The sequence below is a fragment of the Nannobrachium achirus genome (assembly GCF_963921795.1).
Source record: "Nannobrachium achirus genome assembly, chromosome: 14".
NCBI classification, from domain to species: domain Eukaryota; kingdom Metazoa; phylum Chordata; class Actinopteri; order Myctophiformes; family Myctophidae; genus Nannobrachium; species Nannobrachium achirus.
In genome coordinates this window covers 12,836,319-12,855,002 of record NC_137821.1, presented here as the reverse complement: position 1 = coordinate 12,855,002, position 18,684 = coordinate 12,836,319, and the positions used below count along the sequence as shown (strand labels likewise).

The window sequence follows — 18,684 nt, the reverse complement described above, 5'->3', positions numbered from 1 at the left end:
CATCATTAGTGACATCATAATTTTGGTAAAAAAAAGCGGTTCATAGGAGCGCGCTCAAAAAATGAATGGTGATTCACATAGTTCAATTTACCCCAAGGCATTTGGTTCATCTTACCCCACGGCCACCATTTTGACAAAACCTGGCTAGCTTAATGCTTAAAGCCATACTGTGTAAGATGCCCAACTAGTGGTCATTAGCCCTATAGCAAACCGCGGTCGCGTCCGCGTCTTTCGGACGTTTTTCGTACCTTCAGACCCCCGCGTCTGCCTCCACCTCGCTGAGATCTATCTTTTAAGGGGTCCCTTGTTCCTGTGCGTTCAGTAATTCCAGAGATACGGACTCCTTCACCCTGCCTGGTAGGCGAAATTACCTAGAGAAGGGATGGTACAAACGGGCGACAACAAATATGGCTGCCATAGCGACCCCACTTCAAGATGCGCTGTGATTGGCCGGCAGTTGTATAACCCTCGCTGTGATTGGCCGGTAGTGTGATGACGCAATTTTGGCGCGAGATCCGGTCCACGGCAAGGATCTCAGTTTACATACAGAGAAGGCTTTACAGGCTGAAATTCACGGCGCGGATCTTCTAAAACTTTTGTGATTTAATAGTTAGGAGAATTTTAAGATTTGTTTTATAAAAAAAGTTACATCGTACAACTTTAAGGCTCATCTTTAGCTAAATTATTCACATAGTTTTATACATTGGGATATCACCAACATGCATGATATATAAGTAGAGACCTGGGTACATTTGCTTTAACATAAAAAATATTATATCACAAAAGTACAAAATTTACTTCGACCAGCAAAAACACTTTTTGGGGTAGAAATATGCTTTCCACTTTGCCCATGTCTGTCAATTCCACAGCCTGGTGGAAATGATGTTTGTGTTCTTATTTTAGGGTCAAATGACAACTCATGTGTATAGTTTTAAAGATAAAGGGGGTGGTTCATCTTACCCAGCGGTTCATCTTACCCTGTTCTCCCCTATATACTTTTCCCAAATATGGAAATGACATGGCATGACAGACATCATAGACGTCTGACATTATGACACCATTCTGACACTAACCCTATACCTAACCCCTAACCCTAACCTCTATGTGTTGCCACTCCGACAATAAGAAGTCAATGTCGGAATGGCAGCATGTCGGAATGGAGAGCAGCCCCCACGTGAAATGGTGATGAAGTGAAATTGAAATCAATGAAACAAATAAACTAGCAGACACATTTTAAACTGGAATACAAGCTGGAATACATCCATCCATCCATCCATTTCAAAACATTTACAAAAAAACAAACCCCAAAAAGTTAAGATTTTGATGAATAATAAAGAAAATGTAATCATTTTTCAAACTAATATCATTCATAAATAAAATAAAAGGCTAAGCATAAATTAGAGCACAAATGTTTAAGAAAGTAGTGATAGTAGATTGTTTCTTTATTCCAGTTTGGGTCCCGGGCAAACGTCTGATCTCTCTTTTTCCATTCTCACCATATCTTCTTATTAAGTTCTTCTTAGTTATAAGCCAAATAGAAATAGACATAGGCTACATGGTGTCTGTCTGTCTGTCTGTCTGTCTGTCTGTCTGTCTTTCTTCAGTGACAGTTACATACCTCCTCCACCAGAGGGCGAAATAGGCTACATCTATATTGCTCTCGCGTGCCTAGATCCATCATTGCACATGCGCGAACCACTTTAACCCGGAAGTGAGTGCGTGTTGTTCAAACGTTGTTTTCATATGGGTGAGAAACAAAGCGCGGTGAAAACGTCTTTTAAAGGAGGTGAAATGTGTCGAATAGAGTCTGTACGGCTGTCGATAAATGAACACCTGACGTCGGTGGGAGAGGAGATATTGCGTGTTTTGGAAAAGCAAAGTGATGTTTGTTGTGTGAAGCTTGTCAGCGAGCGTCTCCGTTTGGCTGCAGAGTTCATGTTCAACCTCTTCCAGAGAGAGATGGAGACACTAGAAACTCTGCTGGAGAGACGAAACAAACAGCTGGACCTCATTTTACAGCCACGCGTCATACTACACAGAGCAGGTGGGTCAACCCTTCCATTGTGTTAGTGTTGGCGTCATTTTAGCTCCTCTGACCCGTCGCTAAATGACCACACTGGGATTGCTCATCCCCTACGAGCGCTCAACTTAAGTCAAAATAAACTAAACTACTTCAATACTCACCTAAACAAAGGTAGGCTAGTTTTGTGCATTGTTGAAAGTCTATTCTCCGCAGTGGGAAATCTCTCAGCACCCCACCAACTCTGCAAAATACATTATTTTTTTCATGAAATAAAAGGCAAATTAACGCACCCACTTCGAGCAGACACAACGGTTGACAACCCGGAAATAAGCGGCGGTCGATTTGGATGCGTTTTATTTCATGACGGGTGAAGTGCGTGGGGTGCTGAGAGGTTTCCCAACGCGGAGAATAGACTTTCAATACTAAACTACCTTTGATTTGAGTGAAGTAGTTTAGTTTATTTTGACTTAATAAGTCAAGCTGAAGTTGAGCGCTTGTATTCACGTTATTCCTGGCCCCGCCCCTGGCTTCCTGTTCATATCCTGAAAGAGGCGGAGGCTGAAAAAGCTGGCCTGAAAAACATCATTTGGTTTCCTGTTGTCCTTGCATTAAAGTGTCAGTAGTTGGCGTTCTAGGCTCTGGGCTCTGAATGTACCTGGGGTGCCATGTCTGCTTATAATAAGCAATTTGTGTCTCTAAAAAAATAGTTGGTTATTGGGCTTACTTTCTAATATTTTTTAAACCAGTGGTTCCCAAATCTTTTCATATCAAGGACCCCAGATTACATATTTGTCCACAGTCGCAGACCCCCATCTGAAAATATGTGGTGCCAGGGACCTCCACACAGATTTATGTTGTTAAAATGTTTCAAAAATAAAAAATAAAAAATGTTTTCCCTCAATATTTTTTAAATAGCAAATATACAAGCTCACAATGTGTCGCAACGTGACACATTGTGAGCTTGCTGATCTGCTATTTTCAAATGTGAATGTAAAGTAGTATAGCCTACTGTAATTGCTTCTGTTGGGCAGTCAACACTTTAAAGGCTTTAGTTATGTAAAAACACTTCCCGTTGAAGCAACCAGGTAGGATCAAATTTCTCAATTGTATTTGACATGCTCCGTTAGTCAATTCTTCTTTATGCTTTTGGTTAGTGCTATTTTCTCTTATTACTCTTATGAGTCTAAAATGTTTAGTGAACTCAAAGAAGCAGACAGTAAAGCGTAGGTCCCCTGCTGCAACCAATCACTCAGTTTATGCTCTGTTGTACGACAGCGTTGCACTCTGAACATAGCCGATCTACAAGCTCACAACGTGTCGATCAGCAACACACTGTGAGCTTGTAAAACAAGTTCTATAACACTGATGCGGTTGCGAATGGCTGTTTTTTTTTTGGTAATATTTGCTGTCATTAGGGGTGGGGCGGTATCAACATTTTGTTATCGCGGTTACCGTCCTCCCATTTACCGCCGGTATTGCGGTAATTACCGCACCCCCGTATCTATTAATTAAGGTTCGGCGATAAGACAAAATATTCCTATCATCTGCCCAAAATGCGTCGCTCCACAGTCCTATAAGCCCGACTGCTCGAGTTCCCCGTACAGCACAGTGGGTCTGGCTTTTGAAAGTAGCAGATCTACAAGCTCACAATGCGTCGCGTTCGCAACGCGTTCTGAGCTTGTAGATCTTTGCAGTGTCGGGTTACTATAGTAACGTAGGCTACAGAGGCGTCAATTGGGTATGGCAAGCTATGGCACCTACAGTGCCTACAGCTACAGTGGGAAATAATAAAATGTACAACATCGTGCCTGTTGCTAAGGTATGGCAACATGACTGGTGTCTTGCACGCGCGCGAGGGTGCGCGTGCAAGACACCAGTCATGTTGCCATACCTTAGCTTTTGCTGAACTGACGCTACAGGGGCTTCAGACATGTAGGCCTACTGCACGCTGGTGAACAAACCAGATGAGACGGGTATAGTGATTGTGTACGGTCTGTGATTATGCAAACTCACGTCTCAAATCGCATTGATTGAGTGGTGATATAAACATAGTAAACAGGTTTTAGTTACCAGACTTGACAGAAAAGGTTGTAGTCGAACAACGACGGGCACACGCGCTATACTGTAAAAGTACTCACTAGCGCTGGTTTCATTTTCGGCTTTAGTCCTCGCGCTCCGCCCCGTATGAATAAAAAAGAAACGGCCACGAGGTATGTATAAACATACTTGTGTGAGTTGTGTCGTGTGGATTATGGAGAAAGTTTAACGCTACTGAGGCTACGAGGCTACTGCACTGCTCCAGTCTACTGTGTCTCACTGGGTCTCACTCTCTGTCGGAGACTGTGACGGGCCAAGCTCCCAATTGTTCCAAACATGTGGTGCGCGGCCCAGAGCAGAGCGGCATGAAGCGCATGCGGTCCTCGCTTCTCCCCCGTTTTAAAACTCGCTCGTTCTCAATAAAAATAGCCTATTTTTTTGTCTTTTTTGACCGCGGTAAGGACCCTGACACCGCGGTAGGCCGCGGTATACCGCGATACGGCGGTACGGCGGTTACCGAACCCAGCCCTAGCTGTCATGGCTGTGTCTCTGTTGTAATCGAGCTATATCAGGGCTTGAAATTGCGACCATTTTGGTCGCAAATGCGACTGAAATTTAATCTGTGTGACTATAAATATATTTGGGAGCACCCGTACGACTGTCAATCATTTCTGTGGTGCGACAAAAACACACCGAGTCAACCAAAATCAGCGCTCATTAACATCCACTCATTCCCTCTGCAGCCAGCCAGCAGCCACTACAATTAGCTGTTGGTGTAGCTAACAGCATTAGCTTCTAGTCTAGCAATTGTTTACACAAATGGGAATGGAGCGCTGATGAGGCTGCTGCGTTGGTGAGTGCTTTCTGACACCACGTGTCAGAAAGTAAATTATTTCAATAGACGTTTAGAAATGATCCGTTCCGAGTCTGCCTGAGAGGAGAGACGCTCGCTCGCTGTGTGTGTGTGTGTGTGTGTGCGCGTGTGCGTGTGTGTGTGTGTGTGTGTGTGTGTACACAAGTTGAGAGAGTGGACAGTGGGGGGCGGAGCTCGAGTGCACGCGCACTGTGTGTGTGTGTGTGTGTGTGTGTGTGTGTGTGTGTGTGTGTGTGCGTTTGCGTGCGCACGTTGGAGCTAGGCTAGGCAGAGATCGAACACATGGCTGGTATGTTTATTTTGAAGCTGTTGTAAATAATCAGAATCAATGTAGCCTAATTGTCTCTGAGATGGATGGATGAGGGACAGAAGAGTGGGCACCTTAATTTAAAATTGGCTATTTTTACCCAAATGTTAAAATAATTAAGGCCTATTTCTATAATGGCTACAAAACCAGAATCCAATAATTTTGGGCATAAGGGATAAATGTAGGTCCGTGATTATGGACACCGTAGGAGACGGTGTCGCATAGATTAGAAGGCGCGGCTTGTGATTGGCTGGAGTGGAGGTCTGGAGTGCTCGGCTGTGGTCACTTGGACCGCGCAGGTGTGAATGTTAACCTCTATGCCTAAACCTAACCCTAACCTCAGTAAAACTATGCCTAAACCTAACCCTAACCTCGGTAAAACTATGCCTAAACCTAACCCTGACGCTGGGGAGTAGCCAACGCTGGTGAACGGAAAAGAAGCGCTCCTTCCCCCACCGTCTCCTACGGTAGCAATAACATTTTTTCTGGTGCTCCTACTTTTTTAAAGTGGTAGCACCGGCAAATTAAAAAAGTAAATTTCGAGCCCTGTATATGATTATGGCAAAACTTAAAAGGGTCCATATTGAGTTTTGTTATTTAAAACATATATGTATTTATTGTGTAGAATTATGTATTTACTATGGTGTAGTAAATTAGCAATAAAAGACAATATGTCTCAAAACATTAGCATGCCATACAGTTGAATTACAGCAGAAAAAACAAAACAAACATTGAATAGCCTAATTCAGTATTCGGTTATATTCGGTATCCAGTATTCTGTAATATTTGGTATTCCTTGTAGGATATGTTTGTATCTATCCATCCATCCATCTATCTATCTATCTAGTGGTTAGAGCACACACCTTTAATGTGGAAGAAGATGTGGGTTCAAACTCACCTGGGGTGGACGTCAGCAAGGGTGGCAGTCGCAGATCACAGATGGGCACAAAAGGAACATCTACTGGTCTTCAACAGGGAGTCACTACAGGGGGTCCTCCAAATCTTTGAGTGGTAGAAACTTGTTCTCCTTTTTTATATTAACCACTTGAACCCTAGCGTCCATAATATATTTTGAGAACTTTAGCCAAAAATAACCGATCTACAAGCTCACAACGCCTGAGGCGTTGTGAGCTTGTAGAAAGGTCAAGTTTATTAAGTATGGACGGTTCAAGTAGTTAAATATCTGACATGAATCCAAAATACACTAATGATTGTGCTGTCAAATAATGAAACTGTATGGAATCTATGAAGAGGTTGTGGGGGTCCCTGCTTCATCTCTCTCTCAACTAAGGGGTCCTTGGCCTGAAAACGTTGAAGACCCCTGATCTAATGTATATGAGTAAGTTGTTGGGCTAATGCTACCTCTTCTCTCCTCCTTCTGTCTTAAAGACGTTTTCCAAAAACATGAGGAGAGGAGCCCCAATCTGGTCCAGGAGGAGCCACAGCTTCCACAGATTAAAGAGGAACCAGTCACTCTACCTTGTCAGAATACCTCCCAAACCCAGACAGGTGAGTGTGAATGTAAAACATATTTTTTATCAAATGCTCAATACTGCGGAGGATATATTTTCAACACAAATGTGTATATTGCCTTGTTAACATCAAAGTAACAAGCACTCGTTGCTCGAGTTCAATGGCCTTTGTGAACAAATTAGTCTGTGTATTTAACCACAGAATGATCACACATTAACTCTCAACCCTTAACACACTTTGAGCGCTGTTGGTAACTGTGACTGCACAATACCCTTGTTTTCATTTTAAACTCTATGACTTGCTCTTTCTATATCAACTAGACTTCTATATCAACTAGACCTTACCCGTTCGAAGATATGTGCTCCAAAATATGTTCAGAGTGTGGGTTATGTCACAATTTTAATGCCATAATTCAGTTAAATCGATTTCAAAGTTTAGAATCTATTTAATTTTCTTTTTTTTTTTTTTTTTTAGATGAAATAATTTACATTGTGTTTCAAAAATTAAAATCATACCGTCTCAGAACAAGTGTCTCTTATGTATAGCTGCAGTCCTCTGCCTCCTCCCCTGAGACGGGTCTGTCTCTGCCTCTCCTACCTGCTGCATTACATCGAGCAGCGTAGCTAGTGGAATGTGGTCTAATTGCCGCTTGTTCACTTCTTTTGAAGTACTCTGAAACGTAAATTTTTGTGACCTGACCTCTTTACACAGTTGCTCAGAAAAGTTGTGTCGTGACGCACGCACACACACACACACACACACACACTGCCAGCATTGCAAGAAATGCAAAACAATATCTGGCTAATAGGCTATCTGACTCATTACCTTAAATTATATTTTGGAGGAAAAAAATAGCTACTCAGAGACAGGCCCATGGTAAAAGCCAAAAAGGTAGTTAAAATAATATTCCTTGATATGTTCTGAATATTTCATTATTGTTCATCACTTCAATATTCCTTGATATGTTCTGAATATTCCGTTAATATTCATGTTCATCACTTCAATAAAAAAAGGACTGAATTTGATTGTAGGAAGCACTCTGGCCTGCACAAGAAAGGTTGTGTACTCATTTACAGATTTGTAGTTATAGTGGGACTCCTTAAACAGAGAAAGAAGCAGGGTTCCCACGGTCATGAAATTCCTGGAAATATTTTGAGATTAGAAAAATATTTTTCCAGTACTGGAAAGGTTTTGGAATTGATCAAGGGTCCTGGAAGGTCAAGGAAAAAATGGCTAGGCATTGTTTTTGGTTATTGATTTTGTTAACTAATTTACTGCCTCACCATAAATCGACTGTGAGAGTTCCCTGCCACGATTTCCGTACCTCTTGACGTGGGCACTTTCCGGTTTGTCTCCATCGTGCACGATCCTCATGCATGCCATGGTCCGTTCGCAGCATGCACGCTTTATTTTTGCTACACTGCCTGTCTTTGGGCATTGCACACAGGAGTAAGCGACTCGTTATTGCACTGAATTATTGTTACAGTATATAGTCCTGGAAATTGGTTTAAATATTCTGGAAAGGTTTTGGAAATTCATTGGTAAAAATGTGTGGGAACCCTGAAGAAGAAAGTGCTGTGGTACTACGACCACCACCCAAAACATTTTAAATTCAAAGTATATAAAAAACAATGTATATTGTAGGAAGAAATCTCAATAATCGCGAAAAAGCTATAATTTTGATATAAATCGAATCGCCACCCTATGAATCAAAATCAAATCGAATCGGTAAGTGAATCGTCCCACCCCTAATGCTCTCTCTCTCTCTCCCAGAGCTTCCACGGATCAAAGAGGAACAGGAGGAGGAGCTACTTCAAAGACCAGAGACGGCTGATGGGCCAGCAGTGACATTACTAGAAGTGATGAGTGAAGGTGATGATGAACAAATAACGATACAGCCTGCTGCCAGCACCTCAACTGCATACATGAAAGAACAAGCAGAGTTCTGTGGAACATTAAAACCAACTAGAGATGACCAGCTCCTCTCTTCACACTGTTCTCCATCTGACAGTGAACAAGGTGGTGAGTGGGAGGAGACCATGGAAGATCATTCAACCTTAACTCTCCTACTGCCAGATCATTTATTTATTTATTGGGTCTGGCGCCATCAAAAAGCGGCTTACCTTTGCGACGTTATAGTAGATAGACAGACAGACATTTATTTTTATTTTTTTATTTTTTTTGGTTGTGCAATAGTGCACTTTGGTCTGCCAGGCAGCAGAGGGCGGCGTCATGCGAGAATGAATGTGAATTTGCCTGTTATGTGTTGAAGAAGAAGAAGACCAGTCACTGGCCCCAGAGCCTTACAGCCAGAGGAAATCAACAAGGAAGTGAATTGTTCTCCGTTGATCTAACGCATAATGGATTTTTTTACACCATCACCGCGGAAAATGTGTTTACAGTAGACGGCCGCGCGACCCCTCATCAGCTTACAGTCATCAGACGAACGAACCGAACGAGCGCCGTATTGGCGGTAAGGTCTTGCGCAATCGGGTGAACGTGAACGTTCAAAGCGTGGGAAGAGTTAAACAAACTGAAATCACAGAATGTGGAAGAACCTAGATTGTCTTTGGAAAATAAACGTTCCCAGTTGCGGAGGTATTCAAAACGAAGTCAAACCACGAGCAGTCACAAAGGGAAGAAAACTTTTATTTGTACAGAGTGTGGCAAAACGTATAATCGCAAGGAAACCCTGAACAGGCACAAGATAATTCATACTGGAGAAAAGCCATTCATGTGCAAAGTTTGTGGGAAATGCTTTAATGACAACGGTAATCTTAAAAAACACTTGATCACACATTCACGAGAAAAACCATTTATGTGTACAGTGTGTGGCAAAGGCTATACTCACTCATGTTATTTAAAACTCCACATGAGTATTCATACTGGGGAAACACCCTTTGCTTGTATATTTTGTGGCAAAGGCTTTGTTACTCAGAGTCGTCTAAAATACCACATGTTTACTCATACAGGTAATAAGCCCTTTACTTGTCCAGTTTGTGGCAAAGGTTTTAGCCTGAAGAATGAACTAAACAGACACACAAAGTCTCATACAGGAGATAAACCCTCGGGGTAAAGCCATTGACACTGAGTGTCAAAAGTACAGCTTAAAAATCCACAAAAGGGTTGAGATTAAGAATACATGTGTTGTAAAACTAACAGCAGAAAGAATAAAACAATATCGGGATGGAATAATACGAAAATGTCATGTCATGACTATTATAACATTGTCATGACTTCCCTCTCTGTTTAAAATGCTTACATTTGGGATTATTTACTAAACCAAACAGCACCCAGACTTAAATAACGAGTCATACATTTGTTACAATGTTATACAAACGATCTAAATTACAATTACAAAGTATGATGTTGTATCTGTTTGTCATTATTTTCAAATTATTTTAAGATGAAAAAATATGTTTAAGGCAATGTATGATTAGTAAAGATGAAAAAAATAATAATGTTTGGAGTCATTTTCATGTCTATGCATTTTTGAGCAACCCAGACATTATCTTACAGGCACGCAAATGTGTAGACTTTTGGCAAAAATCGCCTTTATAAATCCAAATAGGTAATTTGTGTGAATCATGCATATACGAGTAGAAAATATATTACACTAAATATTTTAGTAGGGTGGGGTGTTTCTGGTAATATGCATTATTGACACACACACACACACACACACACACACACACACACACACACACACACACACACACACACACACACACACACACACACCATCACACCAGTGTGAACTAAGCAGTGGTGTCCATGTATTTCAAGGTTGTGTGTATGCATGCATACACTCTGGAAACCGTTAAACACACACACACACACACACACACACACACACACACACACACACACACACACACACACCCCCCTGTTCCCCCATAGCTTGATCTACCTACGATTATTGTATTATCAAAGCAATAAGAACATAAAATAAATTGGTGATACTTGTCAGGTTTACATAAAAAAGGTGGTACTCTCACTATTAAGGTATTTTTCCTCCTGTAAATGTAATTTGCACAAGATATTTAGAGAGGTTATTTTACAGGTTCCAGTCAGTGTCTTTAAAGCCGATGGTCACCGGTTCAAGTCTCACCTCATGCAGACTATTTAAATTGCATATTATAGTGCTCGGAAGAGCACTGCTTCTATTTTTTTCTTTGATTTCTTTTCCCACTTTTCCCTTGCTTTCCCTTGCTGCTTTTTTGCTTTCGTGCTTTTTCTGGCTTGGCCACTTTATCGCTGCTTGCAGCTATATTTTATTATTATTATGGTCAGGAAATTGATATGGTGTCATCTGTGATTCACTGATTTATGTTCCTCAACTGTAGGCTTCATATTAAGTATAAAGAAGCTGTTACTCTCATACTGTACTAACGTCCATTGTATAGCCCACAAAACAAACCGGTTGTTACACACGGAGTGACACTTCATCATATCACACCGTGTTGCGTGCCAAATGAAAAGTGGCCGATTTACAAGCTCACAGCAGCTCGCATCAGCGACGCTGCAGGATGAGTGTGTAGTACTGTGTAGCGAGTCACAGCAGTGCTCACGTCTTGGATTCGGTCTGTAAAAAATCCGCCCCATCCCAGCTCTGTGCACTGTGTAGGTGGAAGCCCACGGGAAGTATTTACAGCAGGTCGGTCAGGCGGACCCAGGCAGGATCTCCCAAGAATCGCATTTCATCAGTTTAATGGAAACAGGCTAAATTCGCTTTGTCTTAATGCGTATTTCTGATAATTCGCTTCCCTAATTCGAATACGTTTATGGAAACATGGCTACAGATGTGCTGGTGTTAATTCTTGTGTTTGCATATCTGAGACGAGACATTTGGATACATGAAAAAGTTCAAGATATCAAAATGTCCAGTGAGATACTAAATGATCTGTTAGCATCTAATGCTCTCACCAGGGGCGGAGCTATAGGGGAAGCAGCCGATGCAGTCGATTTAGGGCCCGGGAGGGAGGAGGCCCGCCACCGCTCCGGGGAAACTTGTATTTTGAAATGCTTACCGGATTGAGAAGACACTCTCTATTGCCCCTCTTGACGAGTGCTACTGATTGCCCAATGTGATCAGTTGCTTGAGGACAGCTGTGTCCTGTTTACTTTTAGGTAGGCATGAAGAATTTTCTCTCTTCAGCTGTGAGTGAGACCTGCCGTCTTTAGGGCTGTTATCAGTTGTTTTTTACAGCATGGCTCTGAAACTAATAGGCCTATCTGATTTCTTTGGTGGGCCCGCCACCCAATTAAAAAAGAAAGAGTTGTAGGCTACAGAAGCAAGTAGGATATTGTTGATCCATCCGTGACTCGGGAGGATTAGGAAAATAATTTCCACTCAAAGGTAATTAATAGCATTTATACCAGGGGTCTTCAACAGGGGTCCTCAGACAGTTACTACAGGTAACTCTTCCAAATCTTCCAATCCTTTTTATATTAACCACTTGAACCCTAGTGTCCATATTCTGAGAACTGGAGCCGAAATTAGCCGATCTACAAGCTTGTGAGCTTGTAGATCGGCAAAGAGGTTTTTTTTCACAGAGTAAAAGGTCCAGTTTATTAGGTAATGACGGCTCAAGTGGTTAAATACCCGAAACACAAATTGACATGAATCCAAAATACACTGACGATTGTGCTGTCAAACAATGAGACTATGTGGAATCTATGAAAAGGTTGTGGGGGTCCCTGCCTGCTCCATCTCTCTCTTAACCAAGGGGTCCTTTTCACCTGAAAACGTTGAAGACCCCTGATTTATACTGTCCGCTGTTTCCTACTGAATTTTATTGTGTTGGCAGCCGCTGTGCTGCGCTGTTTCTGACCGATTTTGAAGGATCAGTCGGGAGGCGGGAGAGGGGGGGGGGGGGGGGTGAAAACCTCACTTTGAGGCCCGGCGGGGGGTCGCTACGCTACTGGCTCTCACGGCCAGTTCACTATAGGAAAAAAGAGCCTGGAAATTGTTCCAGCCCTCAACTTCCCCACAACTTTGGTGAGGATGAAGTATCAAGTGGGCCTACAGCTACTATCTCATTGGCAGTTTATATGCACACTCTATGACCCCAAATCAACCAGCAAATCAATTCATGCAGTTTTCTGTGGACTGTTTTGAAAACTAAAAGCCAATATTGTTATATTGCCGCCAACAAGTGATGCCTTGACTCTGCACATCATGAGGACCCACTATCAACAAGGGTGTCCAAAGCTACCCTCACCAATCAATTGTGGCTGGCACAAGGTAGAAGGCAGGTTGGTCCCCCAGCTTTAAACTTAAGAAACTCTTCAGGTCAGATGCTTGGAACTTAGTTTGTGAATGCAAGGCAAGTGGAAATCAGTGCAGTACAGGGCATCATCTTGTAAAAGAGGAATTTACTGCAGTGGAGCATTTGGATGTGCCCGTGCAGCTTGGTACAACAACTAATTTGACAATGAAGAAATAGACCTTGATTAGGAGTAGTGCCTCACTAGTGAAACTCAAGAGTTGTTATTGCATACATATTACTGTTACACACATGCTTCTTAACTGATTACACATTATTTCCACTACTAGATAATACCCAAGACGGTACAGTTTGCCATCAACATTGCCTGTTGTCATTGTCTATTTAGCATGACACATTTTCAGTGTTGTAAATGTTCTTATTCTTAGTCTTGCTGTCATTCTTTGACCTGCTATGTTATCCATTTTGGTGTGATGTGTGTTTTGAATTGTGTGCTTTCTTGTATATTCAAAATGGACAAAACCACCATAATATTTATAAATCTGTTGCAATAACATTCAAAATAACTTTCCATATTGTTCTTTTATCGATTTCCTTTAATATAACATGCAAAAAATACATTTAAAAGTAAAGAATTAAGAAAATGCATATGTTGTGTAATCAGATTATTTGAATATAGCATGAAATGGGCATTCAAATGTTGAAGGGCTTCTAAAAGTCAACAGAAAATAAATTCAAAATAACAACCACCTTAAAAGTTCTTCTATACCTTAAAACTTCTTCTATGGGTACCTTCTTAAAAAAAAGAAAAAAAAAACATGTCAGCTTCTACCCAAACATAGTCACAAGTCATTTCTGAAGGAATTTTCTGTTTTGACCTCCTGTCTATTGTACCATGGACTCGTTTCAGACACACTCATTGTTCATAAATTGCAATGTTGTACCACAGATATGTGTTATGTATAGGCTATTTTTGTCTTAAAGCAGAAAATAAACTGAACTGGAATCTTAGATTAAGGGCCACACAAAAATTCTACACATTGAAATTAATAAACATTTAATGCATGTTCTAACAAATCATTGTGAAACAGAGAAAAGTGTGGTTGCCGTGACACAAGTCACACTTGCAAATGAATTCCGTCCTTGTCCCTTATACGCCCATACAGTATATGGAGATCCCTGTCCTGATGTCATCAACACTCCATGTATGACAGAATTCATTTGCAAATTAAGACATGCTGACTATCATCACCTGGATCTCCATGTATGAAGATCACAATATCCATACACGGAGACGACTGGATCATCACCTAGATCTCCATATATGGAGTTGGTCAATACCTCTACATCTGACCTCATGGACTTAAAGGGATATTCCACTTTCAACAGAGAGCAGTGGAAGGGCCTCTCTCCACATACACACCCATTGTAACTTCAAACTCCATTTTAACCATGATAGATTCATTAAAAACACCCATTATTTTTTCTGGTGTCTCCTACTACCCTCCTATTATGTGAGCAGGCCGTGTTTTTTTGATAACTTTTTTCATGTATTTTTAATGAATAATTATTTGGGAAAATGGAAAAAATGAAATACAAATAAATAATTATTAAAAATAAATGAAAAAAGTTATCGAAAAAACACGGCCTGCACACATATTATGAGGGTAGTATGAGTCACCAGAAAAAATAATGGGTGTTTTTAATGAATCTATCATGGTTAAAATGAAGTTTGAAGTTACAATGGGTGTGTATGGGGAGAGGCCCTGGGCCTGGAGGGCCTGGTAACATTAACATCAAATATCTAAATATTCAATCAAGCTAATTAAAAACTGTTCAGGGTATTCATAAAAGCCTGATTAGATGATAAAATTACCAAATGTTTTTTTGAAAGTGAAATATCCCTTTATCTTACCCAAGGAAAGTTTGTTCTATCGGCACCTGTATCAATTTACCACAGACAGTGACAGAGTGACAGTTTGACAGTGAGGGCAGATAAGCAGGCCCTTTAACAGCAATAAAATTGCACATTGTTTAATGCGGTGTCATCTCCTCCACCTTGCCTCCCCTCCACCTTTGTCATGATGCCACAGATTCCTGTGGTGCACTTGCTGCTCCAGCTGCCCCAGGAGCCCCAGCTCAGGCCAGAGTAGCCCCTGACCACAGAGTAGTCACACCTGGAGCAGAAGTAAAAGTACTGAACTTTGGAAATACTCCAGTAAAGTAAAATAATGTATTTAAGTACAGTACTTGAGTAAATGAAGCTATACTTAGTTACACCACTGACATGAAGTTGATGTCATTGACGGCCGTGTCATCACCGCCGGGGCTCTCCACATTCAGCTGGAAAGCTACCAGCTTACCACCACTGCACCACCTTAGTGACCCCCAGTCACCCCAGCTAGGAGGAAAAAATAAAAGAAATAAACATTATGGATTGTTAATGTGTATAAAATATACTGAAACAAACATTAGAATGGGAAAAAAATACAATACACAATAACCTCGCGTCACCAGGCTTTCCACCACCACAGAGGAAAGCCTGGTATTCATTCTAAAACTGAGCCTTGTGATCCGGTTTTGAAAGAAATAATAAAAAAGGGTTCCAGTGGTGGGTTCACAAAAATGCCGCGGCAACCAGCCAAAATTTTCACGTCTCTCCACTTCTCCGGTCCCTCCACTGGCTCCTGGTCGCGGCCCGCATAGAATACAAAACAATTATGCTGGCCTTCAAAGCAGCCAAAGGTAGGACACCTCCATACCTCCAAAGCCTGATCAACCCCTACAACCCCACCCGTTCATTCAGATCAGCTAACAAGGGATGCTGACAGAACCTTCACTAAAAACCCAAGAAGAAAAATGCATTTGATGTATTGATGTATTACCTGCTTAATGTAAGTCTGCTAAATGCCTAAATTGGAAATTGTAATGTGTTTCAATTAGTTTAGTCTTGCCTGTCGCGCTAGGAGTTTGAATAACAGATGGACTACCAAGAAAACAAAACAATTGATTATACCAAACACATTTTAATCTTAAAATCTAAAATTTGGAGTTGCACAGAATGCAGAAGTTATTTCCGCTCCAGACCGGATTAGAAAACCGAAAATGGTATCGATCCCAGGCTACAGAGACAAAGCTTTGTGGTGACTCTGAGGTGACATTGTACTTACTGTCCGTCATTTGATGTCACGGTACCGACGTAGCTACCTGACTTGTAGTTGTAACAGTACAGTTTGATGCCATTCAGTGCCGTGTCATCACCCCCGCCCTGACGGCCCTCCACCTGTGTGAGACATGCAGACCAAGAAGAGAATAGAAACAGTGGTTCTCAAACTTTTTTGTCATGGACTCCCAAATTACTTTTTATTTGGCCGCCATCTGAAAGGGATTGAAATAAAAAAAATATTTTGTTTCAAAAGTAAAATAAAAATAAATAAATAGTAGATCCAACCATTTACCAATTGCTTCCCTGCTTGGCAGTTGGCACTCAGCATCAAAAGTTGGATTAAGGATAAGTCCCTGTGACATATTGTTGTCATGTCCATCATGTGTACAGATCAATATTATATTATAATAATAGTGTCCTGGTCTTCCAGAAAGGTTAATACATATTTCTGCTCCAGACAGTGTTATGGTTTGATTAGACGTGGCGTACAGCCGAAGGGAGCTTGTAGCTCGGCACAGTGTTTTCCAATACTGTCCATTCATTGGATGTTTATTTTGCGGCGCTGTGTGCAATCGCCATGTCCATCCAACACACACACATCTCCAAAGTAAAGCCTCACTTATACTACGTAGTACGATGTGTTGCATGCCGAAAGTGCCTGATATACAACAGAAACCTTGTTGTTATGGTATCTTTAAAGATGGAGTGCCATGATTTTCCCCCTATAAAACATGATTATTTACTATTATGATTATACTAGGAGGAAGATTCTTTTTCCAAAAAAGTGTACAGAAAGAGTTAAAATTATGTTTTTATGTGGCCACACCCACCAGTTCATTGGTATGCGTGGTTGTCATGGTGGGTGGTGACCCAGCTGAAGTTAGCCACACCCACGTGTGTTGGGTGAATGGTAATTAGGGGAGGGGTTGATTCTGTGATGTAATAAGTATCTGTGTTTTTGGACCAGCATGTTTGACCCACAGGGTGGCAGCCTCCAGCTAAAAACCCAAATACTAAGAGATTACATAATTGCTCATAAGAACCACACCAGGGGGTCTAATGAAGTACTGTCAACCTCCTAGACACATGAAAACCAGAAAAAGTACAAAACTATGGCACCGCCTCTTTAAGATTCTTTATTCTTTATAATATACTATTGTTTGTTAGTTCATACTGGGTATAAATTGATGAAATTATGCTAAAAAGTCTTTATTATGCCATTGTGTAAAAAATAAATACATTTTTAAATAAACAGACTCTCCAAACGTTTGGCTCACCCGCCGCCTATGTCAAGACAACACATTCACACAAACCCTTTGATTCAAAGCACAATCTGAGGCACACAAACTCATTTTAGCTGTTCATTAACGATTTACTTATGGATGATGAGGGTCGCCTCATAATATGAGGTTGTGATATCAAAAAGTTTGAGAACCCCTGCAATAGTACATTAAACTTTAATGTAAGAAGTAGATTTTCTCACCCGAATGCTGAAGGCTAAAGCTTGTGAGCCATATGGACACATATCCTTATTATACCAAGAACCCCAATACCCGCCATTAGTGACCGAGATTCTTCTCTCTGTGCATGAGAGAGAGAGAGAGAGAGATGAATCAGGGTAAGTTAGGTTGCTACAGTATCTGTTAGTTCTCAGTCAGTCAAGTCAGTCAGTCAGTCAGTCAAACAGACACCACCTTCTCCTCTGCCTGTTTCTGTCAGAGAGCAAACCCAAGGTAGGGTAAGTGACAGGCGGGGGCCTTCCTCCAATCATGATCAAGTGGGGGCGGGCCTTGGTGCACATGGCCCCACTAAACCATGATTGGAGGAAGGCCCCACTGTATCCTGATTGGAGGAAAACCTGTCCCCCAACAGTTTTGGTGGAGCAACTGAAACTGCTTTTTTAGGCTAGTCAATCTGAGGTTTGACCCAAAAGAAATTGCAATAGTAATGGTTCAAGGTTTTTTATGATCCTTAGGGTCATCCAAAACACATGTTAAAAATCTTCCAAAATATTCTTAGTGGATCAAGGTGAATTCAGGGGGTTCACGTTTGGGTCCCTTCACTTACAGGAAAAAAAGACCTCGAAAAAAAACTTCTTTAAGTAGCATGTGAGGGGTCTAACTAGGGGTTCTTCATGATCCTGAATCCATTGTAAGCATTTGTTTTGCACGAAAAACATTCCCCGGGCTAAAAAGGGACACAGCAAAACTGAGCTGACAACAAAAAAGTGATGACTCATCACTAAACCATAGTATTGGGGGTCAGTTTTTAGCCCGAGGAATGTTTTTGGTGCAAAACAAATGCTTGGAATGGATTCAGAATCATGAAAAACCCCTAGTTAGACCCCTGACATGCTACTTAAAGAGGATTTTTTGGGGGTCTTTTTTTCCTGTATAGTAAGTGAAGGGACCCAAACGCGAACCCCCTGAATTTACCTTGATCCACTAAGAATATTTTGGAAGATTTTTAACATGTGTTTTGGATGACCCTAAAGGCTCATTTCCACCGGCAGCGATAACGATGATGATAACGATTTTAAAAAGTGGGTTTTCAATTGAAGTGGATCGGCAGCAT

At 41.3% G+C, this 18,684-nt stretch overlaps 1 protein-coding gene across 1 annotated transcript; it reads left to right on the top strand.

Annotated features, from left to right (window-relative positions):
* Positions 1 to 1,156: 1,156 nt before the first annotated feature.
* LOC308297815 (uncharacterized protein) lies at positions 1,157 to 12,547 on the top strand (the record flags this gene model as incomplete). The annotated part of the gene is made up of 5 exons (XM_080741382.1): positions 1,157 to 1,174; positions 1,900 to 2,044; positions 6,631 to 6,750; positions 8,488 to 8,736; positions 12,525 to 12,547. 5 exons carry the CDS (start codon positions 1,157 to 1,159, stop codon positions 12,545 to 12,547), a joined length of 555 nt encoding a protein of 184 aa, XP_080597508.1.
* Between the last annotated feature and the right edge of the window lie 6,137 nt (positions 12,548 to 18,684).